This window comes from Papio anubis, chromosome 1 (genome assembly GCF_008728515.1).
Source record: "Papio anubis isolate 15944 chromosome 1, Panubis1.0, whole genome shotgun sequence".
In the NCBI taxonomy this organism is placed as follows: Eukaryota; Metazoa; Chordata; class Mammalia; order Primates; family Cercopithecidae; genus Papio; species Papio anubis.
Genome location: NC_044976.1, coordinates 159575395 through 159603022, shown reverse-complemented (window position 1 = coordinate 159603022; position 27628 = coordinate 159575395). Strand labels below are relative to the sequence as shown.

Genomic DNA, 27628 nt, shown 5'->3' with positions numbered 1-27628 from the left:
GTCAGCAGGTGAACTGGAGACTGGGGCCCTCAGAGGTGTGAGGGTTGGCGCCATGCCCTCAAAGGGCAGACAGGGAGGAAGCGGGGCAGCAGGTGTCTGGGCAAGCATCTGTCTAAGAGGGTTTCCTGGGAAGGAAAGGAGGGTGGCCTTTGAGCCCTGTGGAAGCGGGGGTTTTAGGTGGGGAGTGCTGGGAGCTTGCCTGGGGACTGAGGAGATGGGTGTAGCTCATGGGGGGAGAGGCAGGGGATTCGGGTGACTCCACATCTATTTCTCCCTTGTCCTTCCTCCAGTCCCTGCTCCTCCTGCCAACTTGAGCCTGAACCTTGCCATCCAGCCTCCTGCCCTGAGGGCTTCCTGGAGTTCCCCCATCAGTGGGGAGGGAGGACTTCCAGGCGCAGCTTTATAGCCTGAGGCCTCTGACTCTGGAAAGGGAGGAGACTCTGGCTGCAGAGGTCCAGAACTTCTCCTGGGCCTAGCTGTCTCCGGGCACCGAGTTCCTGGTGCAGCTGACCACCCTGCAGGGGCCGGATCAGAGCAGCATCACCAACGCCACAGGCTGGACATGTGAGTGCCGTCTGATGGCCCTCCCCTACCGTGCTCCTTGGATTCCCAGGGAGCTGCATGTCCCCTTGGCCTCTGTGGTCTTCAGGCAGGCAGCTGGGCTGATGGTGGGGCAAGTACCAGCTTAGGGTTGTTCCCTCAGTCCCTAGGCACCAGGTAACCCCACTCCCCTCACTGGGACTCCCCCAGGGCCCTGGTCCTTTAGGCCTTCTAGAAGGTGGGCAGACCCTTCTTAGAAGGGGTTTGCTGACTTGTATAGTGGCCCTGGGCATGACATTCCTCATGCTCTCTCATGGCTGGCAGTAGGGAGGTGAGTGATAGTGGGCCACAAGTGGTTAATCATAACAATAGCAAGGCCGGGCTCGGTGGCTCATGCCTGTAATCCCAGCACTTTGGGAGGCCAAGGCGGGTGGGTCACTTGAGGTCAGGAGTTTGAGACCAGCCTGGCCAACATGGTAAAACCCCATCTCTACTAAAAATACAAAAATTAGCTTGAGGTAGAGGTTGCAGAGCCGAGATCGCACCACTGCATTCCAGCCTGGGTGACAGAGTGAGACCACTTCTCTCAAAAAAAAAAAAAAAAAATTATAACAGCAATGGCTGGCGTTTACTGGGCACTCAGCCAGGTCTTCTACCTGTGTGCCCTCATTAAGTCTCATAACACCAAGCCTAGGAAGTAGTTACTGTGGTTTTCTCCATTTCACAGATGAGGCAACTGAGGCAGAGAAACAGAAAATAACTTGCGCCAGGTTCCTCAGCACAGTGGGGAGTTGGGATTCAAGCAGGCAGTGTGACCAGCTCCATGCTCCTTGCCTTTACTGAAGTGCAGGACACGTGGGGAGGTTTTCTCCTCCCCGGAAGCCCTGGGGGCCCATAGAGTTGGGTTGGGAATCCCCTCCCATGTGGCCTGAGTCCTCCCGCTCTTTCTGCCTGTGGAGCCCTTGGTGGAGCTGAGGGACAGATGGACCTCCCCACCCTCAGCGCATCCGTCTCCAATGTGGTGGCTCCTTCCACCCCTGCCCTAGGTCTCCCCTCCCAGCCTCCTCCTGCCCCTGTCACTGTTGTCTGGATCCTGCCTGGAGTAAAGACTGGGAGGGAGCTGGAAAGAGGTCACCCTGGGAGTCAGGAGACCTGGGTTCTAGCTGGGACTCAGCCCCTAGAGCAAACCTTGGCCCTCTTTGAGCCTCAGTGTCCCCATTTATAAAGAAGTGTTGACTTTTGGGCCAGGCTTGTGTGGCTCCTGAGTTCAAGTGAGTTCAAGCTCTGGGGGTGGAGGGATGCTGCCTGGACCTCCAGATACCTGCCTGTTCATCCTCGTAAGGGTCTTTTTTTTGAAACGAAGTCTCCCTCTGTCTACCAGGCTGGAGTGCAGTGGTGTGATCTCGACTCACTGCAACCTCTGCCTCCCAGGTTCAAGTCATTTTCCTGCCTCAGCCTCTGGAGTAGCTGGGATTACAGGCCCCTGCCACCATGTGTGGCAAAGTTTTGTATTTTTAGTAGAGTTGGGGTTTCGCCACATTGGCCAGGCTGGTCTCGAACTCCTGACCTCAAGTGATCCACCTGCCTCGGCCTCCCAAGGTGCAGGGATTATAGGCGTGAGCCACCACACCTGGCTGCACATAAGGGTCTTTTTTTTTTTGAGCTGGAGTCTTACTCGTTGCCCAGGAGGCTGGAGTGTAGTGGCACAATCTCGGCTCACTGCAACCTCTGCCTCCGGGTTCAAGCAATTCTCCTGCCTCAGCCTCCCGAGTATCTGGGATCACAGGCGCCCACCACCATGCCCAGCTAATTTTTGTATTTTCAGTAGAGACAGTTTTCACCATGTTGGCCAGGCTGGTCTCGAGCTCCTGACCTCAGGTGATCCACCTGCCTAGACCTCCCAAAGTGCTGGGATTACACTTTGGTGTAATCCAAATGGCCGTGAGCCACTGCACTCGGCCATAAGGGTCTTTAAAAGCTACTTTGTGCAGGGGCTGGGAGAAGGGACACGGTTTAACACTCATGCTGCCCAGCCTAGCTCTGCCTTGAGAGCGGTGGGAGTGTGGTGAGAGTAAGTGATTAGTTCATCTGTTCAACTCAGGCTTAGCCTGGACTCTGCTGCCTGGCGTCAGTGGCGGGCCCTGCTTTCCAGTGGAATCCTGGGCTCACTGGATGCCCTGAAATGGTGTCTCCAGCTCCTGGGTGTTTATTGATAGGGCCAAGGATGGAGGGAGAAATTGGGGATCTTTGGGGAGGGGGAGCCAGAGATTTAGTGTAGATCTTTTCTCCCTTTTCTCCACACCCTCCATATCTTGCTCTCCTCGCAGGCCTGCTTGCCCCTCCTCTGGTAAATGTGACGAGTGAAGGTCCCACCCAGCTCTGGGCATCCTGGGTTCATGCCCCCAGGGGCTGAGACAGCTACCAGGTGACCCTGTACCAGGCAGGCACCCAGGCAAGCACCAGCGCTGTGGGAGCCAAGGTGGCCAGCACAAGCTTTTTGAGTCTGACTCCAGGCACAAAGTACGAGGTGGAGGTTGTCACGCAGGGTGGGCCCCTCCACACTGCAGCAGCCAACACCTCTGGCTGGACCCGTGAGGCATGGGGAAGGCAGAGATGCAGGAGAGGTGAGCAAGGCTGCCTCAGAGAGCCCTGGGTCTTCCCTCAGTGGTGCCCCCTTTAGCCCATTTTCCATCTCCACACCCCAGGGCCCTGCAGGGGTCAACAGGCCCATGGCATCAAGCATGGGACTCTGGGGAGTGGGACTGGTGGCCTGGCTGACTGTTCTCCCTCCCTCTTTCCCTCCCTCTGTAGCCCTGCGCCCACCCAGTGAATTGTTGGTGTCCAGCCATGCAAGCACCACTGTGGTCAGCCTGGCCTGGGTCAGCGGCTCAGTGCCCCTTGGGGGCACACAGTCTCGGAACAAGAAAGGGATCCCAACTCTCAGAGGCGGGGCACCTCTCCTGGGAGCACCCCCTGGTGCCAGGTCAAGCTCGCCTCATCCTGAGGGGCCTCATACCTGGATGCAACCTTTCCCTGTCAGTGCTGTGCCAGGCGGGGCCGCTGCAGGCGTCCACTCACCGCGTGGTGCTGCTTGTTGGTATGCTGACGTCAGCAGTGGGAGGACGAAGGTGCCCGGAGATGCAGGTCCGATCTGGGGGGCAGCCCACTGCCTGCTCGGCTCTGAGCCACTGCTCTCTCCAGATGGATGCTGCACCCACTCTGCTCTGGGTTGTGCCCCTTATGCTTCTCCAGGTGGGCAGTCATGTCCAAAGGAGATGTTTTTCCGCCTGGCAGAGACCCCTTTCCGTGGGCATAAATGCCCAGTCCCTCTGTGCCTGCAGATTTCGAGAGCCCTTCACCCAGAAGCCCTGCTTATGGGGAGTGCACTGACCCCCACCCAACACAGAGCCTTTTGATTCCCACAGAGCCTGGCCCTGTGGAGGATGTGCAGTGCCAGCCTGAGGCCGCCTTCCTGGCCCTGAACTGGATGGTGCCTGCTGCGGACCGCCGGTGGGCACCTGTGTGGTGGTGGCAGAGCAGCTGGCGGCAGGAGGGAATGCCCACCTCATGGGCATTCATGTCAATGCCAGCGTGTTCCAGGCTGACACCTCCAAAAATGCAGTCCTGTTGCCCAGCCTGGTGCCTGCCACTTCCTATCGCCTCAGCCTCGCCGTGCTGGGCAGGAACGGTCTGTGGAGTTGGGCGGTCACTCTGGTGTGCTCCACTTCTGCTGAGGGGAGGCAGCTTCTCTGTGCGGAAGACATGCTCCCACAGTTCCATGTCTTCCTGGGGATGTCACTCCCCGGGTCCTGGCTGCTTGAGGTTTTCTCTGTTCTCCAGGGCCCAGCCCTTTCCTCTGGCCCTGATCTTGCTAGTTTGATACCATAGTTTTGAGCCTCGTGTCCTGGTACCCTAGCCCGGGAACCTTCTAGTCCTTATTTAATTATATCCCTTAGCCCAAAGTGTTGGGATTACAGGCGTGAGCCACTGCACCCAGCCTTGGTTATTTAGCCCCTGGCACTGAGGGGCACTGGGGCTATGAAAGTATGGTCCCTGCCCTTGAAGATGGGTTGCTAGGCACCCAGTCAGGTCCTCACTGTCCTCTCCATCCCCAGCCTAGCATCCTATAGCATTAGCCCCACCCCTGAGCTGGAGCCTGGGACAGAAATGGGAGTGATGATCCCTCAGGGTATGTTTGGCAAGGATGACGGGCAGATCCAGTGGTACGGCATTATTGCCACCATCAACATGTCACGTGAGTCCTGGGCCCAGGAGGGGATGGGGAGACCCTAGCCGTGGCATGGAGTGGGTGACGGCGGTGGGGTAAGATGGGGACTGCGACTGGTAAGATGAAGTGTGTGAGGCTGGTGTCAGTCTCAGAGCAGGAAGGGGGACCAGAGCGTTCTAGAGGAGAGTGCTAATGTGATTGGTGGGTACCCGCTAGAGAGAGAGGGCAGCCCCTCTGTGGCAGGAAGAGAGGCCTCGGCCCCACTGCCCACCCTGCGCTGCCCGTTCTGCACTCCTCTCTCAGTGCCTCAGCCTTCCGGGGAAACCATCAACCATACATGGCATGAACGCTACTACAGAGGACGTGACTCCTACCTGGCCGTCCTGCTCCCAATCCCTTCTACCCGGAGCCCTGGGCTGTGCCGAGATCCTGGACAGTGCCTGTGGGTACAGAGGACTGTGGCCACACCAAAGAGATGTGCAATGGGCAGCTCAAGCCAGGTTCCCAGTATAGGTGAGCGCTAAGGCTGAAGGGAGTGATGAAACTTGTAAGTTTCATTTGTGGTTTGTAAAGAAACGAGATCTGGATTGATTTATAAACAGAATGCATGTGATGGTCCATTAAGGCCAACAGAGTTATTTTGACTGAGCTTCCTGGCAGACAAGGCAAAAACCCGAACATCTATCTGTTACATGGTTCTTTTTTCAAAAAGGAAAGTGGAGTATATTGTTTCAGCTTGCCAGGGCAGTTCCCAGGATATCCATGTACCTATGTTTTTCTTTTTCTTTTTTGAGAAAGTTTTATTGTGTCACCCCGGCTGGAGTGCAGTGGCTGATCTCGGCTCACTGCAACCTCTGCCTCTCAGGTTCAAGCGATTCTCCTGCCTCAACCTCCCGACTAGCTGGGACCGCAGACACAGGTCATCATGCCCGGCTGATTTGTGTATTTTTAGTAGAGATAGGGTTTCACCATGTTGGCCAGGCTGGTCTCCAACTCCTGACCTCAGGTGATCTGCCTGCCTCGGCTTCCTAAAGTGCTGGGATTACAGGGGTGCCAGGCTCAGGTACCTATTTCTAGAGCTTCCTCTTACTCTCAGGCAAGGAAGATGGGGTTTGCTGTAAGGTGGCAGATAGCATGATATTTAACCTCTGCCAAGCTTGTCCAACCTGCCTTATTTTGTTATTGCTCTGTTCTGTTTTGTTTTAGGCTTTTAGAGCCTGAGGCCATGGTGTTTAGTTTCTGTCTCTACTGATAAGCAGATAAGAGGGGTGAGGAAGCGGCTTTACTGGCCCAACCAGAAATGGAAACTAAGAACCCATGACTGTCTCTTCTCTTCCTCGGACACCCCTTCCAGGGAGGACTTGCTGTCTGAGTGTCTATTGCTCGTGACCCAGATTGCTGGGAGGGGCTTCACCTTATTTGCCTGCCCTTCCCCAGCAGAAGGTCCTGTTTCTCTGCCCAAGTTCAGCATTGCAGCCTTTACCACGCGTGGCCCTCCTGAGACCCTTAACTCCTTCTCAGCTGTCTCAGGTAGGATGGGCACTGGGCATGGGCTCCAGCTGGACCCTGGAGATGGGGAGGAGAACTGGGAACCCTCTTGTGTGGCTCATCACCAACCAGTAGCAGGAAGGACTGAGCTTAGACTACTGGGATAACATGTCCTGCCTAGCAGAGTGGGTAGACCCAGAGCCAATGACGAAAGTGCTCTTAGCACCAGACTTGGCCTGGGTGAGCTGAGAGTGCAGGCAGGAGAGTCTGAGGCATTGCAGTGGTCGGCTGCTGTCCACACTCATGCTACCTTCCCGCTCTGCCCCTCTATACCCGGATGCTCCCATCGGGGCTCTAGAACAGCCCTGTCCAATAGAAATGTAAGGCAAGCCACATAAGTAATTTTAAATGTCTTTTTAAAACTACATTAAAAAGGTAAAAAGAAACAGGTGAAATTAATTTTAGTGACATTTTGTTTAAACCAAAATATCTAAAATATCAACACGTGACCCATTAAAAACACTTTTTTTTTTTGACACAGAGTCTTTCTCTGTTGCCCAGGCTGGAATGCAGAGGCGTGATCTTGGCTCACTGCAACCTCTTCCTCCCAGGTTTGAGTGATTCTCCTGCCTCTGCCTCCTGAGTAGCTGGAATTACAGGCGCCTGCCACCACCCCCAGCTAAGTTTTGTATTTCTGGTAGAGACAGGGTTTCACCGTGTTGGCCAGGCTGGTCTTGAACTCCTGACCTCAAGTGATCCACCTGCCTTAGCCTCCCAGTGTTGGGATTATAGGCGTGAGCCACTGCGGCTGGCCAAAAACACTTCTAATGAGATATTTTACATTCTTTTCTTTCTTACTGTATCTTTGAAATCTGGTGTGTATTTCACACTTACAGCAAATCATAAGTTGGAATTGCCATATTTCAAATGTTCGGTAGCTACCGTATAAGGACAGTGCAGTTCTAGAAAGTCCAGGAAACCAGGCTTCTGCCGGTTTTCTTTTCTTTTGATGGTGTCAGGGAAGGGAGTGAGGTCTTTGGGGCATCCTGAGGAGCTGGGGTCAGGGAGGGGTTGCTGGGTGTTCCCAGTTCCCATCCAGATGTTCCCCCGAGGCAGCCATGTCTGGCCTCAGTTTGATATCTGGGACTGCTAGGGTAGAAGGGGTTTGTCACTGTACCCTTCACCCAGAGGGTCCCAGGTCTAGGAGAGCTTGGCATGACCCCCAGGGTTTGTGGGACAAGGCTATGTTCCACTCTTCCCTTCCCTCTGCAGAGCCCCGGGCCAGTGTCTCCCCCGCAGCAGTGCCCCTGCCGGTAGTGGAGGGCCTCATGGCGGGCTGTGTCCTCACCATCTGTGCTGTGCTGGGCCTGCTGTGCTGGAGGCGGGTGAAGGGGCAGAGGTGAGTGGGAGGGAAGGCTGGGGGCTGGGGAGAACTTCGTGACCGGAGTGGGCCAGCTCCCTGCCCCTGGGGCTGCCTCCCATGTGCCCCCTCACCCTTTGCAGGGCAGGGAAGAATCCGTTTTCCCAAGAGCTGACAGCTTACAACCTGCGGTGAGTGCATTTTCCTGTGCCTCTGCCTTGTGGGGGCCATGGCGGCACTGCTGAAGCTCCCCTGGCCCCCACTCTGCTGTGACTGTGTCCCAGTCAGGGGGTTGCAAGGCTCTGCCAGGCCCCCATTCTTCTTCTTCAGCCACCACACCTCCCCAAATACCTTTTCAATGCCTGGACCTCTCGCTCCCCACTCTTCTCTGCCCACGTGGCCTCTTACTCCTCCAAATGCACTCATACATAAGTCAGGGCTTTCCAGAGAAACAGAACCAACAGGGTGTGTGTGGAGAGAGGAGAGAGGAGAGCAGGGAGAGAGAGAGGATGGAAGGTGGGGAAGAGGAGGGGAGAGGGAGAGAGGGGGAAGAGAGAGATGTTGAGGAATTGGCTAATGTGATTGTGGTGACTTGGTGAGTCCAGGAATCTGGGGTAGACCAGCAGGCCAAAGGCTCAGGGAAGCATCTGGGGGCAGCCTGCTGCCGGGATTCCTTGAAGGTCAGTCTTTGTTCTATGAAAGCCTTCGACTGATTAAATGAGGCCCAGTCACATTAGAGTTTACTCAGCCAACCACTTTAAATGCTAATCTCATACAAAAAAACACCTTCATGGAAACATCCAGAATAATGTTTGACCAACCTTCTGAGCACTGTGACCCAACCCAGTTGACACAAAATTAACCATCACACACACCTGCTCCAGTTCCCACCTTCTCCCTGACTAACCATGTAGATGGTATCAGGCCATAGGTCTTTCCCTCATGTCAACCTCCTGTAGGGGTCGGGGGTGCGTAGGGGTAAGGGAGTGGGGAAGTGCTGGGTGGTGGGAGATGTAATGGGAAAGACAGCCTGGGGCTGACATTAACTGAGCGCTGGCTGTGCACAGGAGCCCTCCTCAGGACCTGGGGAGGGAGTCTATGAGACTCACGCGTGTGTGTGTGTGTGTGCACATGCGTACATGTCCCCTGCCCCTTCTCTATTCTTCCACATTGGTGGTTTGCAGCCCAGGCTGGGTGTTGGAGGAGCTTGCTGGAAATGCACACTGTGCCACACCCAGGGTGGAATTCAGGATCCGCGTTTCCAGCAGGCCCTCAGGTGATCAGGTTGTGCCGCCAGGACTGAGGTCCTCTGCTCTGTACCTGTCACCCAGGGGAGGGCAGGGCAGGACTCTGCAAACCTAAGGCTGGAAGGCTACCCTCTCCCCCTCCCACCAGGTGGACCCACTGGCTCATCCCTATCCACAGCTTCAGGCAGAGCTAGGAGGCCAAGAGTGCTCACGCGCACCAGGCTCTCTTTTTGGAATTCGAGGTAAGGCCTGTACCACCTTTGGGCTCAGAGGAGGAAAGACTAGGACCTGTCTGAAGGTCTGGAGGAACTCCCAGTTGCACACTTGTCTCCATTGCCCCTCTCCTGGCATGGGGTGAAATGGGTCTACTTCAGCAACCAGTGCCTGCCTTTGATCCCTGCAGGAGCTGAAGGAGGTGGGCAAAGAGCAGCCCACACTGGAGGCTGGGCTGGTGGTGCCAACACCACCAAGAACCGTTACCCACATGTGCTACCCTGTGAGTGCTGGGGACAGGAGAGAAGGCATGGCAGAGGGCTAGGGCTTGGCATGGGGGCGGGGGGCTTCATGTGCCCAGCCCTGAATGTACAGCTTTCACTCTCTGCAGATGACCACTCCAGGGTGAGGCTGACCTGGCTGGAGGGAGAGCCTCACTCTGACTACATCAACCCCAACTTCATCCCAGTAAGGGCCACCAGCGAGGCTGTCCGTGGGATCTGGGATCTGCTCAGGAGATGGACTGGTTTGCAGGCCACACTGGCCTTCGTTAGCTGTAGCAGCTCTCTAGGAGATCACCAGCTTGGGCTTCATGAGCTCAACCCAGCAAGTGTCTAGCAAGGGCCTACTGTGTGCTGGGCTCTGTGCTGTGCTCTGTGCTGGGCCTGCAGGAGGCAAAGCTGAGTTAGCCACATTTCCCACCTTCAAAGGAGCACGTGGGCACGTGTGTGACATTCACCACACATTGTGACAAGGGCTGTAATAGAGGAAAAAACACTGCTCAGGGCACATGGAGGAAGGAGAAACTTCCTCCACCTGAGGAATCAAGAAAAGCTTCCCAGATGAGGGGACATTTGATTTATGGAAGGATGAGTAACATTTTGATAAGTGATGAGAGAGGGAAGGACATTCTGTTGACTGGAAGGAGCAGCCAGAGAACAGCCAGGCAGTAACGTTCAGGCAGTGTGTGTGTGTGTGTGGGGGGGAATGGTGCGTAGGGGTGAGGGAATGGGGAAGTGCTGGGTGGTGGGAGATGTAATGGGAAAGATAGCCTGGGGCTGAAGGAAGGAGGGCTTGATTGTTAGGCTGAGGGCTTTGGACTCTATTTGGTGGGTAACGGGGAGCCTTAGAAGATTTTTGAGCATGGAAGAAATGCAGTTTGGTTTTAGGAAGGCGACTCTGGGTGGGTGAAGAGGGTGACCTAGGTGGGCTATTTAATGCATGTCAGTATCTTGTTTTCATTGGGGTTTTTCTTGTCCCTTTGGGGCGGGACAGGGATGGGGTGGTGTCTCTGAAGTCAGCCCTCCTGGTTTGCATTCTGAGTGCACATGTGTTCGTGTGTTTGCACACATGCAGGTGTGTGCACAGCATCCTCACTCCTGGAGGTCGAATGTTGGAAATCTGCTGTGTGCTTCACACCAAGCATCGCCCGTTAACATGTTCCTGACCTCTGTCCCCTACACCCCAGGGCTACACCCATCCACCCACAGGAATTCATTGCCCCTCAGGGGCCTCTCAAGAAAATGCTGGAGGACGTCTGGCAGCTAGTGTGGGAGCCGCAGGTCCGCGTCGTCGTCGTGCTGACTGTCGGCATGAAGAACAGGAGAATGAGTGCGCCTTGCAGTCTCCTGGAAAGGCCACCAGGTGGCGCACGTTCTCCTTGCGGGAATGGTCCCATTGGCATCTTCCCACAGGGAAGGCGGGGCAGACTGGAGTGAGGCCAATCAGGCCTGGAGGGTGGTGGAACCACCTCCCACTGAGACCCAGGATGGGGTCGTCCCTGGGATGGGGAGGCAGTGGGAGGAACCAGGTATGTAAGCTCCCAGCTTGGCTTAGTTTCTACGGGCTTCTTGCTCTGGGCAGAGAAGGCAGCAAGGGGTAGGGACTGCCCAGGGCTGGTGTCAAAGGTACCATCATGGATCCTTCCTTTTGATAAGCCTGGCAGATGCAGGGCTGTGGGACACACAGAGAGGCTGCCGAGTCTGTCCTCTTGCTGGATCAGTGAGCCCAGGGCCAATGGCTGCTGAATAAGGGCTGTCCTGTCTGGCACAGGAGCCTAGCAGCTGACTCAGAATCCTGAGGGTCATGAGAGGTCTGAGGGCGAGGCTGCCGGAGCCCAGGCGAGGGAAAGTGGCTCCTGCAGGAGGGAGCCTTGGAGCTGGGTCATTACAAAGAGCAGAATCCCAGCAGAGTGGCAGGGACCAGAAAGGTGGGTGGGGAGGGGTGGGACTGGGTAAAGCAGGGGGCAGCAGTGACAGGGCTGGACCCACAGCCGCCCTTCCCCTCTCCAACCCTCTGGCCCCAGGTGCTGTGTGAGCATTACTGGCTGGCAGACTCTACCCTGGTCATCTGTGGTCACATCACCATCCACCTCCTGGCCAAGGAGCCTGAGGATGAGTGGACCAAGCGGGAATTCCAGCTGCAGCACATGCGTGCCCTGAGGATGGGCGGGTGGGACAGGCTTTAGAGCTGAGATCTCTGAGATGGTTGCCTCACCTCCTGGGTCCCTGGAGCCCTCTCTTTCTGAGGACCACAAGCACTCAGCCACCCTTAGGGAAGTGTGTTTGGAAGGGGTAGGGAGGCACAGAGAAGGTTAAGGGTTTATCTGAGGCCACACAGTGAGGGAAAGGAAAGGCAGGGGAGACATGATGGTTCCTGACCTCCCCCATGCCAGCTCAGGGTTCCTGCCTCAGCCTATGCCCCCTGTGTCCATCTGCCTTCCCAGGTTGTGCACTCCTGGAGCAGCAAAGCCAGGGACCTGAATCACTCCTCTGCCTGGCACCCTGTATATGCAGAGGTTACCCAGGAAGCTAGAGAAGGACCCCAGGGCGCAGAAAGCATCCTGAGGGGGGAGACATAACTGCCACCCTCAAGGAACAGTTGGTCTGCATCACCCCTACCCTTGGGCAGCTGGGGAAGAATGCATGAGGTCGGTGACACAGGAGCCTGGAGTTAGGAAGATAAGGAACAGCAACAGGGCCCCTCTGCCTCCTTGCCCCCTTCCCACCCCCTTCTCAGGTTGCCCAGCACCAGCAGCAGAGGGTGAAGCAACTACGGTTCACCATCTGGCCCAACCACAGCATCCTTGAGGCCCCCAGCTCCCTGCTTGCCTTTATGGAGCTGGTACAGGAGCAGGCAAGGGCCACCCAAGGCATGGGACCCATCCTGGTGCACTGTAGGTGAGGGCAGGTGTGTGCATAGGGTAGAGAGCCCCCTGCCTGGCCTGGGGATATGGGGAGCTCTTGGACTGTGGGGAGATCTGGGGACATGGGCAGCCCCTTCGCCCATTCAGCTCCTCAGGGGTTGTCCCTGCAGTGTGGCATAAGCCGGACGGGCACCTTCGTGGCCCTGTCGAGGCTGCTGCAGCAGCTGGAGGAGGAGCAGGTGGTAGACATGTTCCGTGCTGTGTATGCACCCCGGATGCACCGGCCCCTCATGATCCAGGCCCCGCTGAGGGCCTCGCAGGCTGGGCTGGGCAGCTGGGACCCTGAAGGAGTGGGAGGGAAGTGAGTGGCCACAGGACTACAGGAGGGACCAGGAAAGAGCTCATGGGGCACACAGAAGACCCTGGGGAGAGGGTTTCAAAAACATCACCATCCTCTCTGGGCAGTGCTTCCTATTCTGTGAAAGGGGAGGTGGCACAGGACCCTGTCAGCGTTGACACCATGGGACGGTGGAGGGAAGGTTTCTCAGTGGCTCCCTCTTCCCTCCTACCCCATCCCTGCCTTGCTGGTCAGGGCCTGGAAAATCTCCCTGCAGGCCCCCCTCGCTTCTCGCTGAGCAGCCTGATGCCCCTCCCCCTGGCAGAGCCCGTACGTCTTCCTGCACAGCTGCCTACTGAACAAGATTCTGGAAGCGCCCTCCAACATCTCTGAGTAAGTCCCAGCTTCCCTGTGCCTCCCACAGGCAGGCTCCCTGCTCCTGTTCGTGGGCAGAGCCGAGCAGACTAGAATGTGGAGCTTGGGAACCTTGACCGCCTTCTCCCTCTCCAACCCCCCGACGAGGTCTTGGCCCATCTCTGTGATGAACTTCATGCAGGCATGTGCCAAGAGGGCAGCCAATGCCAACGCTGGCTTCTTGAAGAAGTACGAGGTACACTTCAGGCCAGGAAGTGGGTGACAGCCAAGGGCAGCCTTCCCCTGCGGAGCCAGCCCTGCAGTGGGACCTCCCAGCCTCAGGGCACCCATCTCCTTCCCAGCTCCTCCTGCAGGCCATCAAGGACGAGGCTGGCTCTTCCACGCCCCCTCCTGGCTATGAGCAGGACAGCCCCATCTCCTGTGAGTCTCACTGCGGACCCTGTGGAGAGGCAGGGGGCCAGCGTGGGCTGGGGGGCCTCTGGCAGCTTCACCCTCACTGTCTTCCCTCAGATGACTGTTCTCAGGGACAGTTTTCTCCGGTGGAGGAGAGCCCCCCGATGACACGCCCGAAGCTTGGCTTTTCCCTGTGAGATGATGCTGGTTTTGCCACTGTTTCCTGCCCTCTCTGACCACCTGTACTTCCCAGGCTGGGGCTGCTGGGGGCTCCCAGAGTTGTGAGCTGGACAGGGGGACACCCTCAGTCTCTGGAAGCCCATGAGCTGTGCTCTGCAGGATGGGCCCTCTGGCTGTGACCACGTGGTGCTGACTGGCCCCGCAGGGCCAGAGGAGCTCTGGAAGCTGGTGTGGCAGCACGGGACTCATGTGCTTGTCTCTGGGTGCCCACCCGATGCCACGGAGAAGGTGAGAGGACAGAGGAAGGGAGGCTCAGGAGTTAGGGCTGAGGATGGAGGCGGGGAGTTTGCGATGCTGTCTGTCACCAAGGCGGGGGCAGAGATCTCAGGAAGTTGCCTGAGCAGCCCTAACTTGGTCCCAGCCACAGGAGTTCTGGCCAATGGAGATGCAGCCCATTGTCACAGACATGGTGACGGTGCACTGAGTGGCCGAGAGCAGCACAGCGGGATGGCTCTGTACCCTCTTCAGGGTTACACATGTAGGTGTTGGGCCACAGGGCATGGGATGGTGTGTGGGGGAAGAGTCATGTGCGGGCTCCCTGCCTCTCCAGCATCAATGCCGATCATGTCTTTGCCTTTGCCCCAGGACAGCAGGAAGGAAAGGGAGGTGCAGAGACTGCAGTTTCCATACCTGGAACCTGGGCGTGAGCTGCCTGCCACCAACCTGCTGCCCTTCTTGGCTGCTGTGGGCCAGTGCTTCTCTCGGGGCAACAGCAAGAAGCCAGGCACACTGCTCAGCCGCTCCAGGTGTTGTTGGACAACAGTCTTGGGGGAGTGGACACTGGAAGCTCCTCCCTGCCCCTCTGGCATAGCCTCAGATCTCCCTGAGCCCTGCTTGGGTTATGGGTGAAAAGGACACAGTCTCACAATGGACCCCGTCTTCTCTACACCCTACCCTGTCCTCAGGAATATGGTGGGAATTTACCGCCTCCCTCCCTGGGCCCAGGCTGGCTGGCTGACCAAGTGTTCGGTGTCCCTTCTCAGTCCCTGCGCCCAGGTTGGGTTTCCCCACATCCCCCTACACCCCTGCCATAACCCCTTTAGGTACCTCCTCCAACGCTAGGTCAATTGCAGCAAGGGTGCGACCCAGCTGGGCACCTTCCTGGCCATGGAGCAGCTGCTGCAGCAGGCAGGGTCTGAGTGCACCGTGGATGTCTTTAACGTGGCCCTGCAGTGGTCTCAGGCCTGTAGCCTTATGACCCCAACGCTGTTGAGAGGTGACCAGAGGCGACGGGGCTGAGGTGGGGGCGTGGGGGCTCAGCTGTGGGAAGGGGCAGGGGGATGAGGGAGCTTCTGCCCAGGCCTCTAGGCAGCACCACCCGGGTAGCCACCAGGTGGCGCTGTGGACCGCTGTGCGCTCTCCCACTTGGCGCCCTAAGGGTTGGGGCACACAAGGGAGCCTTTTTCTGTTAGATTGGGGCAGGCGGGGCGAACCTCCTAACCCTGTGTCCATCTCCAGGAGCAGTATATCTACCTCTACAACTGTCTGAACAGCGCGCTGGCAGACGGGCTGCCCTGAGTTGGCACCGGTCACCGTGCAGTGTCAGAGCAGGAGAGGTTTGTGCCCTGCTGGATCGGGACAGCATTCCTGACACGTCCACGTGGGCCTGGGCTCCCTGGAAGGGCGGCCTCCACTGGGCCCTGTGCTGCAAAGGGACAGGGTCTCGGAATAAAGACATGTGGCCAAGCGTGAGGCTCAGCGTGTTCTGTCTGTCCATCCTCAGACGTGAGTCCAGTGTGTGGGTTTTGTGGGCAAACATGGAGCCGGGATGGAAGCTAGGACCTGGAGTCTGGCTGAACTAAGTGACCTATAGCCCCTATGCTGTTGGTTTTTCCCATGGAGCAATCCTGTCCCCGCTAATCCTCCAGTTTCTCAGCTTCCTCAGACTTTGGTCTCTCCACATCTAGTTTCCTGTGGTGCTAAGCCCTGGATTCAGAATCACAGCTCCAAATTGTTCGTCCTCTGCCCCACTACCCTGTAAGCGCCACCCTGTATACAGTAGGGTTTATCCTGTTTCCTACTTCCCTTCTCCTGCCATGCCCAGCCTTCTCTACCTGCCAGAGCCCCCAGGGGCCACCCTCAGCCCTCGACCAGGGTGGAGGTGTCAGAGCTACCCTGTTACTCAGAAGGCAGATGCTGGAGGCACCCCTCAGATGGAGTTGCCAAGTTTTCCCTGCTCCTTCCCTGTCTCCTCCTTCCTCCCCTCCACATAGGAGGAGGTGGGGGAGAAAGCAGGGAGAGCATATGGAGAAAGGAAAAACCAGGAGGAGCAGCAGAGACCAGAAAAGAGGGTAGGGAGGTAGCAGTCTGTCCCACACACTCTAGGACTGCGCTGCATACCATCTGCATGATTGCTGATGACCGCATGAGCTCCTGCCTGCCTCCCTGGTCAGGCTGCGAGTTTCCAGGTGCAGTGCCTGATGCTGGACACTAACTGCTCCTGGTGGAAGGCCCTGGGAGGACACAGAGAAAGCCTGGGCAGATCAGAGCAAGAGTCCCTGAAATGGAATTGGGTCTCCCCAAGGGGAAGCGGGGAGAGCTCTTGGGCCAACCTGAGTTCCTACTAACATGCAATGGGTCAGAAGTCAAGGGAGGATCCTTCTCAGGCCTGGTTGAAGAAGGGTACAGAGGTCGTGCTGGCTGCTCAGCCGGGAGCTTTCCCAGAATGAGACTAAGCACTGGTCCCCTCCCAGGAGGACTGAGTGTTGGTGTCCTCCATATGCCTTGTTTTTCAGGAGCTGAGGGCTGGGCCCCCAATGACCCTCACAAAAGCAGGCTAGAGGCTCTGCTCTGAGCTGCCCAAGTCTGTCTCAAGCAGCTGCTGCTGAGGTTGCTCAACCATGGCTTTTCCACTCTGGGAAAATCTCACATTGGAGCAGCAGGAGCTGCAAATGTGACGGAGCCAAGGCTGTGATTGAGTGAAGGAAGTGCAGGCTGACCTGCGGTAGCTTTCTGCCATAGGGCAGAGGTGGCTCTATCTGTGGGTCTTTCTGGTCATGCAGGCCCATCCCCTGGCCTTCCTATGAGGCTCCTCTTCTACTTTCAGTGCCATGGCACCAACTGGAGGCCTAGGGTCAGGGTCTGCTTATTTCTTGGTCCAGCTATGCAGCCCCTCTAGCCCTGAGAGGTTATCGGAGACTGGAGAGGTGTTGATGAGAGGATCCTGGCATGTGGAAGTACAGGGTGGAAGAAATCCTGGATGCCTCTGAGGTCCCAGGTTTCTGGTATACCCTCTGGCTGGACCATGGGCAGACGGGGCAAAAAAGGAAGGAGGGGGGCCCACAGCCTGCTCTAGCTCTGCGCTGGGGCTTGGCTCAGCATGGGATAGACCAGAGAGAACAAGAAGGAAGCACAGCCAGCTCACTATGATCTAAGGAGAGAACAGCGATTGACTTCAGTGTTAACCACCATACCCCTTGCTCATCAGTGCTCTGGGGCCGGCCAGGTCAGCCCCTTGTTGGGATTCCAGCCTCAGGGTGGCTGAGCTGCAGCTGCAGCACCCGGCCTCCAGGTGGCACCAAACCGCTTACTTTGAGGCGGGCTCTGACAACCAGCTGAGCTGCCCGCAGTCCCTCAGCCTCCCGAAGTCCTGGGAGCTGGAATCAAGGTAGTCCCCGGCCCGTAAACCTGACAGAGGCTGCAGGAGTGCATTTCCACCCAGGGTGCGCTCAGCGGGTGGAACTCCACACCCGTTTCTTTGGAGTCAAGGCGCGGCCTCTCAGTGAGGAGACTGCTCCTGGTTGCCCACTGTCGGGTCATCTCAGCTTGTAGTGGAACCCTCCACAGCCTGGCCTCTCCCAGAGTAGCCCCTCACTCCCCTCTCTCCTGTCCTGGAAGACAGGCCGAGGAGGGCGGACGAGTTCCAGCTCTGGGGCTGCCCCATCAGCTGTGTCACCCGAACAAATCATTTCTCCTCTTGGGTCTCGGTTTCCTCCAGTGTGAAACGTGTGAAACGTGGTGGAGGCATGAGGGGACCTCCTCTGGTCCCATGTGACCCCGTGGCTGTCCCCAAAGACAAGAGGGTCCCCAGCCCTGGGGCCAAGGCCCTGGGGCACCCTTTCCAAACAAATGCACGTCTCTGACGGGCTGAGCTTTGCTCGCTTGGGTTTCTTTGCTTTCTTCCTTTTTTTTTTTCTTTCCTGAATGGAATTCCTGCCAGCTCCGAAGGAAGGAGGGAAGGGGAGCAAGCCGCAGCGTAGAAAGTTTCCTTGACTCCTCCTCCGGCTGGGTCTCCCTCCCTTGCCAAGCCCAGCCTGTGAAACTGAATAACGAAGATCACTCAACAATGCCTGCCCCTCTCTGACTGCACCGTCCCGGCGCTCCCACCGCCGCCGCTGACGCCCAGCAGAGCCCCCGGGGCGGTCCCCACCGACGGCGCAGCCCACCGGGACCGGGAGGAAGCAGCTGCGGCCACCGCGCCCGTGCGTCCACACGTCCGCCCGCCAGGTGCCCCAGCAGCGCGGCCGCCAAGATGCCCAGCCCTCCCGGGCTCCGGGCACTGTGGCTTTGCGCCGCGCTGTGCGCCTCCCGGAGCGCCGGCGGCGTCCCCCGGCCCGGCCCGGGGCCCACTGCTTGCCCGGCCCCCTGCCACTGCCAGGAGGACGGCATCATGCTGTCTGCCGACTGCTCTGAGCTCGGGCTGTCCGCCGTACCGGGGGACCTGGACCCCCTGACGGCTTACCTGTGAGTACTGCCCGCCCGTCCCCACCTGGTCCTGCGGGCTGCTGGCTAGGGCCCAGTCTTGGCCTCAGCAGGGCACCTGCTTGCTTGGTGCCCTGGGGCGTGGGCATCACAGAGAGGGTTCACCCCCTTCCAAGTTGACGGCTGCGGGACTGGGGAGGGGAGAAGAGTCTGAGATGAAATATCAGGTGAGCAGGGAGACCAGGCTTCCCTGACTTGGCTTCCCCATTGGCCTCTGTGCTTGTGGGCTCACTATGGGAGCCCAGGCTTGGTGAGTTGGGTTCTGGACCCTGAGCAGGAGGGCATGGGGCTGGCTGCCCCATCTCCGTTGCTACATTCTCTTCTAGTAGAGCAGTGCCCGGGATGGTGGCTGAGGGTAAAGCTGACAGAACTGGAGGTGGAGGTGAGGGGAGCATGCCCCAGTGGGGTGGAAATAATGTCTGTTTTTCTGCCATGGTGAGGACAGCAGGGCTGTCACATTGAGGCTGGGTGCCCTTTGTGAGGGGGGGTTCCCAGAAGCTGGGAGGGGGCCCCTATCCACTCTTGTCTCCTTAGAAAGGGACTCTGCCAGCACCATCTCCCTTCACTGGGGCCTCCTGGCTCCCCCAGGGTCCTCCCTAAAGTCATGTCCCAAGAGGCTATGTTGGAGACACTAATTTGTGGGCAGGCGCCGAGGCTGAAAACCAGAGAACCATTTTTAGCGTCTGAGTTGGGGTGAGATGGCGCGTGAAGGGGACCCTACTGGGGGCAGCTGTCCTGTCAGTCTGGCTCACAGAGCTTACCCTCAGAACTGGAGGGCTGGGGGCTCTGGCTGCTCACTACCTGGGCAGGAGGAGGGTGAGAGAGCACATTCCAGGCCACCTACCCACACCCCCAGCCAGGCTCTGGGGAAAGGAAACCTCCTCCAGCCCAGGTCTGCAGGCCCCATCACCTTCCTCAGAGCAGCTGGGAGCAGGTGGGAAAGCCTGGGGCCTTCTGCTGAGGGCTAGGATCCTAGAGCTCCTTCTGGCCTGAGAGAGGCCCCTCATGGCTTTGGGGTTCCAACATGTCAGAGCTTAGAGGAAGAGGAGGTTGGGCGAATCTTTACAGGGGCCTAGCAAGAATTTGTGGAACTAAAAGGGTGCTCAGTGTTGGCAGTGTCCTGGTGGGAGGTGGAGGGTCCCAGATGGCAACTTTTCACAGGACTGCTCTCCAAATGTCCCTGTCCCCAGGTCGGAATGTCCCCCTCCACTCCAAAAGGCACAGGCTGTGGGCCAGGTGAAGGAGTGAGAAGGGAAAAATAATGTCCATCTTCCAGATGGACAAATGGAATCCTTCACAGTGCAGCGGGTGACGGCACAGGCAGTCATGGGAATAAAGGTACCAACTGCACAGAGCCCGGGCACTCAACATCTGGCAAAGCAAGGCAGACTCCCGCCCCACCCCACATCCAGGCCAGCCCTGCTTTCAGCAGTTTTCTATCCTGGGAGTATGTGACATTGGTTCATTTGAAGACAGGGTCCTGTAGCTAAAGAGTTTAGGCGTGACTTCTGTGGAACCTTTCTCTGGGTGAGCCGAAGGAAGGTCCCTTGCCTGGGTTGAAGGGGCAGAGAAGATAAGGCCTTCCAGAGCTTCCTTTCCCAGCATTAAGTCTTCCTAGACTGGTTAATGATCCTTTTTCTAGAAGGACTTGGGGAAGGAGGTACAGTGTCACCTTTGGAATTCAAGCATCCTACCATCCATGCTGGCAGAAGATTTTCCTGCTAGCTTATCACAGTTCCCCAGAGCTGTGAACTCTGCGTTTGGGTTCAGTAGAGGTGGGGTTTTCTGAGCTGGTCTGTCTTCCTGGGGATTGAGAAACTCCCTCTCTCTCAAGACTCAGGGGATGCTTCTGAGTGGTGGAGAGAAGAGAGGGAGTGGGAACTAGAAAGAGTATGATGGGTCCTGAGGCAATGTGGGGAATTTAGCAGTGGGGTCTGGAATATTGGAAGGAGGTGGCAGAGGACCGTGTCCCCTGCTCTGGGCTGGGGAGGGGTCCCACGTGGATGGTGCATGGAGGATTCCTACAGTTGTCCTGAGGGTGGCTCAGAGGAGGAATTTTCTTTCTTTGCCCTCTCTGGAGAACGGCTCTACCACAAAGGCCCCTGAAGGTGGGGCTGAGGGCTGGCATGGAGAAGAGCCAGGGTGGGGGAGTCTTGGGCCTCTCTTCTCTTTTCAGCAATGTTAGGAGATGCCAGGCTTGGCCCTGCCCCATGTACCCCAGAGGACAGAGCAGATTCACATCTGGTGATACAACCAGCAGTGCCTCTCTCTGGGTCACTCAAACCTTGGTTCCTTCCTAGCTCTGCCGCCTACTGAGAGTCACTCACTGAACACCTCTAAACCTCAGGTTCTTCATGTGTACATGGAGAGGAGGAAGCAGGTTGCTGAGAGGATTAAGTGAGATAATATGTTCAGTGAAAGTCCCCACAGTGCCTGACACCCGAGGGTGACTCTGAAATGGTGGCTAGTATTATCATGCCTCCTATGGGTGCTCTGTGGAGGCGGAGGTAAGCTACCAGGCCTCTCTACACCGGAGGGAAATTGAGCCTAGTGGGAGAGTGTAGAATTCAAGGGAATGGTTTGTGGCTGGAGGAAGAGAGCTGTGTGCTGGGGAGGTGAGTGTCAGGGCAACTCTTGATCAATACTTGGCTGGTTCTGGGGACTTGGAGCCCAACCAGTTGGTAAAAATTGGGGGTTGGGGATCGAGAGGGGGGGTGGGGACTTAAGTCCTCCTGACACAGAGTTGAGAATGAAAAATGTTAAAACACTGCAGGAAGTAGCAGACCAGAGAGGACTCGAAGATCCTTAGAAGGAGCCATAGACGGAACCATAGGAGGCTCCCAGGAGCTATGGGCTCCAAAAGGTACCCACAAGTCCGCTTGTGCATTCCTTGACCTGGTCTCAATAAAAATGACTTCATATCTCTTCCCCCACTCCACGGCTGTGAGATTTTCTCCTTCTAGCCAATACCTGTCATAAGGTAGGTGCTTCCGCCTCTCCATCTTGGTTCTAAGGCAGACCAGGAAGGCATCTTTATAACCAACTGGTATTCTTTGCTTTGACAATCATGTCCAAAAACTATTACCACTTCTGGACTCAGTGCCAGCCCTGTTTGATCAAGGTTGGGAAGACAGACTTCAGATACTCACAATCCTTCATATATCTCTCTTTTTTCAACAGTTTCCTCCTAAACTGTAGTCTCAGCGAGGCTCATTGACACTCACCGGGGTTTCAACATTCTCCCTGGCTGGGGCCTGTTCTGAAAATAGACCAAGGGGGAGATGGAGGCCCTGGCTCTGGGACATCTAATCTGATGGTGATGAGAAGGCATGATGCCTCTTGTTCTATTATTTTTTCTTTCTTCTTTAAAAAGAAAAAAAAAAGACCAGTAATGTGCTGACTTCATAACAAGGTTTGAGGGAGGCACTTCTCACACGTGAGCACAAAAACCCGATCGTCACGCTTCTTACCTACAAAAAGATCACCTCTTGTTCTATTCTATCACATGTGCACACGATGCAGAGACAGGAGTACACAGACAGCATATAACTTGTTGAGCAGATAATCCCCGGAGTTGTTCCTGAGTAGAAAGATCTGGGTAGTTACTCTGGGCCCCCAGGCTGAGCAGTGTCAGTAAACAGATGGTGCCAGAAAAGGTGTCTCACACCTAGTTGTAAAAGACCTAAGGCTCATGCACTTGCAGTCCCACCTAAGCACCCATTTTCATTGTCCACTGCCACCAGGGCTGAGGGCGGGCCACTACACCATGCAACCTCCACTTCAGACTGCTAATTGCTTTCTTGGGAATTCACTCCCTTTAAGATTGCCTGTGATAACTGATAACCACCTGACTTGTTTGAAAGGTTAGATGGTGTGTACATGTGTGTCTGTGTGTGTCTGTGTGTGTTTCTGCGTGTGTGTAGATACAGGGTAATTTAGAGGAGATGTCTGTAAATTTGCCACATTTGCCACAACAAAGCAGAGTTCATGCTATCATTTACTAGCTATGTGACCCCCAGCCAGTTGATTAGCCCTTCTGTGACTTAGTTTCCTCACCTGTAAACAGGGTTAAGATCTACCTCATAGGGCTGTTGTGTGGATTCACTGAGATGATGTTTGCAAAGGGTTTGTTATAACGTCTGGTCCATTGTTATTAGGGTGTTGTTATTAGGGTGACCAGGGCCAAGAAATGTTAGTCATGGAAGTCTTCCTGGAGGAGGAAGTCCTGGAATTAGCATGGGAGGGAGGGAAGCAGGTCTGTTCTATGAAAGGTATAGGATAGGTATGTGTGTAGTTGGGGCCTGTGAGAGGCAGAAGAAGCTGCCAAGAGGATGGAATGAGCTCTACTGGGAACCCAGAGTAATTTTAGGTTTTTTTTTTTTTTTTTTTGAGTACAGTCTAGAAAAACCAGGGAGGGGAAGGGAACACCTGATGGAAGACCCCAGCGTGCTCCCTTATATAGTCTAGAGATGAAGAAGCAAAGAACAGGCGGCCTTAACAGGGGAGAGCCAGCCTTGGAGAGGATGTGTTGTGAATTGGGGGTGGAGGTGCCAATGTGCCAGGTCTCATTTCTCACTTCCAAGGCCACCCTTCCCTGGCCCAGTCTTAATTGCCCTTTCTAATAGATTCTAAGAGTTTGACTCCTCCTTCCGGAAACTTGGGGTTTGTGAGTTCTAATCTTCAGTCTCTCAGTTGCTATGAGACCCTGTGCAGGTCCCAAAACTTCTCTGTACCTCAGTGTCCAGAGAAGCCATGTTTTGGATGAAAAACTAGAAAGTGGGAGAGGCAGGGAGCAACCCACTCTGAGTCTCCTGCTCCTGGTGCAGGACAGAGAAAGCTCCCGGGGAGAGCTGCTCGGCAGCAGGCCGTGAGGGAAGGGAAGGAGGGAAGGGGAGGACCCAGGCAGCACCCAGACCAGTGCGGGGAAGAGAGGGGCAAAGGAGGGGTACAGTGACTCCAGGAAGTAGGGTCCTGTGGGGCTCTCCCGTGCCAGCCTTGCTCCAAAGTGGAGCCTAGTAGGGCGGGCCCATCAGAAGGCAGACCCGGGGGGTCGCCGGAGGTGGGTGAATGTGTGGGGGAGCCAACACCCCAGTTCAAAGGAAAGGCAGGAAACAGCCCTAGGCAAAAGAAAAAGGAAACCTCTCGGCTCTGGCAGCAGCGGGCATGGGGCGCGGCCGGGTGGGGCGGCTGGCGGAGGAGAAGAAAGCCTGGCTCAGAGCAGAGTTGGCCCCCAGCCTGCCCCCACTCCACCCCGCCTTCCCCCCATTCCATGGGCTCTCAACCCTGATGGCCCCACACGCGCTGCAGCCTGCTTCCTGCACTGACCCATGCCCCCCAGGGGAGCGACAGACAGGGCACAGAGGGTATCCGAATGGGGAGGCCTTGCTGGGCGCGGGTTCAAGTCTCAGCTCCCCTGTTGATGAGCCGTGTCTCTGGGCAAATCACTTAACCTCCCCCAAACTCCAGTTTCTCAGTCTTCAAAATGGAAACACTAATAGTATCTACCTCAAAGGGTTGTGAGGAGGAGCAAATGAGACAAAGAAAGCAAAGGGTCTTTTATGCTATAAGGGCTTACAAAATGTTTACTATTAATATAGTTTTTCTTAATGCCTTCAACTACAAATAAACTACCATGAAAAGGGCCCAGCAGAGCTACGGGGACAGGATGGGGAGTTAGGATGGCAGAGTCTCATCTTCTGGAGCCCCATCAGATCACCCTTCCTTCCCTCCCACCCTCCTTCTTTACTAACAAAGCCCCTCCCACTGACTTTCAGGGAAACAGGCCTTTCAAGCAGCCAGTTCTGCTCTTGGGCTCCTGGGCGTGGATGATGGAGGAAGTGATCCTTCTCCCAGGCGATGCCCGGAGGAGCTGGGGCTAAGCCTGCCGCCTGGTGGGAGACTCTCCAAAGAGGAAGAATCTGGGCTTCTAGGTTAGCACTGTCTGGAGAGTCCAGCTTCTCCCCAGAAATCGGAGTTCCTTGAAATTAGAGTTTCTCTGCTATAGCCCAAGGAAAAGCAGGGGTGGATGGGGCATTTGGGATTGGGAGTGTTGTTGTGGGGGTGGGGAGGGTGGGGGGCAGACATGCCCTGAGGGGCCATGAGGATCTTCCTTTGAGCTCATCCTTAATGGGTTGTTTGACCTTAGGCTAGTGACCCACTATTGGGAGCAGGGCCAAGATCAAGGAGCCTGCCGGGGCTTCAGACACCTTGGGAAGGTGCAGGAGATGGGGTGGGGGAAAAAATGCCAATCCCCCTTCCCCAGGTTGGAAATGGCAACTTCTTTCAGCCAAACTGAAATGAACTCACTGACCTGGGGGCTTCTGAGAATTGTGGGGGCCCCTTGTACTAACTAGTCCATTGTCAGAAATGGAGTGATCTCCAGTCCCTGATGACAATTCAGGTCTCTTCCCTCGCCCTTCAGACATGGGAGAACAGGTCCCAGGAGGAGAAAAACACCCGAGAGGCCAAACTTGGGCAGTGAGCAGAGAGTTATTTTGGAAGCAGCGAAAGGACATGGTGGGGGGAGAGCTCAGGGGTTGGCACTGTGCCCCCCGGAGCCATGCCAGAGCAGGCCACGGGCAGGCTGGCGGCTGGCGGGTTGGGGGGGCTGGGCCCGGCTACTTAAGGCACCTCCAGAACTGAAGTTTCCTTTGTGTCCCATCCCCAGTCCTCCCTTCTCTGCTATGATCTTTTTTCTCCTCCAGAAACCATCAGGGGATGCCTATGCTCTGTATCTTCAATTCCCCCCATCCCTGGGAGATCAGGGCTCTCTCTGATTAGCTATGAGACGTGAATTTGAGGCTGGGACCGGGGAAGCACCTTGTGCCCAGCTCTCTGCCTCTCCTGTCTGCTCCAGCACGGTGAGGATACCTTCCTGTTTGATGTATTCATTCCCTGGACTGTGATCTTCCAGGAAGACACTAGCTCATCAGGAACGTTCATTCTTGGGACCCAGTCTCGATGGGCCCCCATAGGTTCAGAGACACATACATAGGAATCCACCATCACCCTGGTGTCTCTTCTATACCAATAACAGTGATAACCAGCATTTACTGAATGGTTGGCATGTGGCAAGAAGTGTGCTCAAGCACTTTATCTGCATCATCTCACATAAACCCCATGAGAGAGGTGCTAGTGTTATCCCCACTTACCAGTGGGGATAACACTCAGAGGCCCACAGCTGAGGGGTTTCCAAGCTCCAAGCGAATGAGCAGGACTCTGGGCTTGTCAAAATCCCAGGCCAAGCAGCCTCTCAAAGCCTATTTACAATTCCTGTCTTTCTGGGGGAAGGATCAGTGGTTTGCCCCATTTCCCTCCCATCCACCAGCAGTGGTTTCTGGGAGCCCATCTATGGGGGCTGCTTGGAGGGGAAGGTATTGGGGCTCAGCACAGAAACTGGGGACTCTGGGGAGGGTAAGACGGAATCCTTGAGTGTGGAGATTATCATCAGCATTGACGTTGAGGACCTACTGTCTGCTGGGTCCTCTGGGAGGCAGTCAGGGTGATGACTTCAGTGAGATACCAGCCAGGTGCACATGAAAAGTGAACTCACTGTATCAGATAATCCCGGAGCATCCAGGGAGGACCAGAGGTGAGGTCCATGGGCATTCAAGGGAGAAAGAGGACTGAGGTGGTCAGGGAAGTCCCAGGGGAGAGAGAAGAGGCTTGAGTCCTGAAGACCAGAAGGATTTAATTCAGGGCCAGGAGAAGGGGAAGCCATGAGCCCAGGATAGAATGAGGAACCTCACTGGGGTTTCATACTTCATCTCCATGACCTGTTCCGTCCCACTCCCTGGGGCAGCATGTTCTAGAGCAGGGCTTTCTGCCCTTTTTCCCTCAGGGAACACATTTTAAAAACACAGACACACACATATACAAACACACAAACCCAATCCAAGGTGTTCAGCGTCCCGGGTAAACCAACAAGGCCTCCCAGGGAAAAGGCACCCAGTTAACCCTGGGCAGCATCCAGCCATCCCAAGGCATAGGAGACCCCATCTGGACACACACCTGGAAGCACTGCTATAGAAGAAAGAGTGCATGTTTGCAGCCAAGCCGACATGGGTTCAAGGCTAGGCTCCAGCACTAACCAGCTACGGCTGTGTGTTTCTTCACCCCTCTCAGCTTCTGTTTTCTTACTTTCAAAACGGGCATACGGAAAGATGTTTATAATTAGACACAGTGTTTGGCACATAGCAAATGTCCAATCTATGGGAGCTATGGTTATTATCTATCTGGTCTCCCCTTGAGAGAGGCACTTGGGAGAAGGGGTGGAGGCAGGCCTGCAGTGGCCCTTCGTTTCGCCTATTTGACTCTGTCTGCCTAGGGCTTGCTGAGAGTGAGACCCAGAGGGTTGGTCCTAGGACACAGTGCCTCTCACTCTCTGCCCCTGCCACCATCCTTTCCCCTTTGCCCTTGGAGGTGCTGGAGGAGGTGGGAGTGTACCCGAGAGTGTCCAGACTGACAGAAAGGTGGCAGAAAGGTGCTGAGTGCCTTCCATTGCACCAGTGGCAGGGACTTGGATGTGGTCCCCAGGCCCAAAGCCAAGGCCGATGGACTCATGGAGGGGGAGGAACAGAGGAGCAGTGCGGAGCCACTGTTTCCACGTAGCAGCCACAGCCCAGTGCGTTGCTGGGGTTCTTGCAGGGCAGAGGGAGGGCTTTTTGTATAGAGGAATATGTGGGTGAACCAGGAAAATGGGAGCCTAGTACATGGAGGTTTATTCCAACTCCCTATGTGATCTGCAAGTTAGAATTGCCCCCCTATCTGAGTTAATCGTTGACTCCCGGGAAACAGGCCAAAGGCAGCCCCCTGGCTAAGAAGCTTTTAGCACCTCCTATAGGAAGGAAGCCTTCTCAGTGAATCTGGTGTGAGGATTCTTTTCTCCAGGTCTCTAGACCTCTCCCCACGTGCTCCATGTTCCTTTGCATGAAGAAGAACAGCGCAGTTTGGTAGAGTGTGTGTAAGCCTCAGTTGCTATCAGCACACTGTGTGGATTCTGGCAATACTTGTCCTCCCCACTGGTGCTGCGGTGCCCCTCATGCCCCGTGTTGATAACCAATGATAGTGCCACTTGAACTCCCAGGCTGTTGTGAGGAGCAAGCATTCATTCATTCAATCATTCATTTGTTCATTTGACAAATGTGGATTGAATTCTTGCCCTCTTTCCTCTCTCCTGGAGCCTTGGAGAGAGAGATAAGACACGCGCAAATAACTGTGACCTGTTGTAGGAAGTGAGAAACACGCCCAGGTAGGGCCAGATACCGCGCAGCAGGCGGGGCACAGAGGAGGGAACGCTGGTGTCTAACTGAGGCCCCTAATTCTGAAGCCCCTGAAAGGTGGTCGTGGTGCAAAGGAAAAC

At 56.0% G+C, this 27628-nt stretch overlaps 2 protein-coding genes and 1 non-coding gene across 3 annotated transcripts in view; 2 read left to right on the top strand and 1 right to left on the bottom strand.

Moving 5' to 3' along the window:
• Window positions 1-259: 259 nt before the first annotated feature.
• LOC103878724 (receptor-type tyrosine-protein phosphatase V-like) lies at window positions 260-17057 on the top strand (the record flags this gene model as incomplete). Its single annotated transcript, XM_031667294.1, is given in 30 exon segments — window positions 260-373; window positions 375-564; window positions 2868-3131; window positions 3352-3434; window positions 3436-3637; window positions 3966-4048; window positions 4051-4422; window positions 4618-4795; window positions 5072-5152; window positions 5155-5281; window positions 6123-6298; window positions 7529-7655; window positions 7760-7804; window positions 9012-9105; window positions 9267-9308; window positions 9311-9359; window positions 9468-9544; window positions 10545-10556; window positions 10558-10689; window positions 11382-11510; window positions 12095-12265; window positions 12392-12520; window positions 12884-12951; window positions 13081-13168; window positions 13275-13353; window positions 13444-13519; window positions 13635-13794; window positions 14152-14312; window positions 14640-14782; window positions 15025-17057. Coding segments are annotated over 30 exon segments (3996 nt in total), but the record flags the coding sequence as incomplete, so codon positions are not given.
• An 88-nt stretch (window positions 17058-17145) lies between these two features.
• LGR6 (leucine rich repeat containing G protein-coupled receptor 6) overlaps window positions 17146-27628 on the top strand; it is a 126207-nt gene continuing 115724 nt past the window's right edge. Inside the window, exon 1 of the mRNA XM_031657052.1 lies at window positions 17146-18249. Within this exon, the coding sequence (XP_031512912.1) occupies window positions 18038-18249 (212 nt within the window). The 5' untranslated portion in view covers window positions 17146-18037. The remainder of the gene's footprint in view (window positions 18250-27628) is intronic.
• On the bottom strand, window positions 21646-21749 carry LOC116272528. Its single transcript, XR_004181194.1, has one exon. It is a non-coding gene; the product is annotated as a small nucleolar RNA U13 (small nucleolar RNA).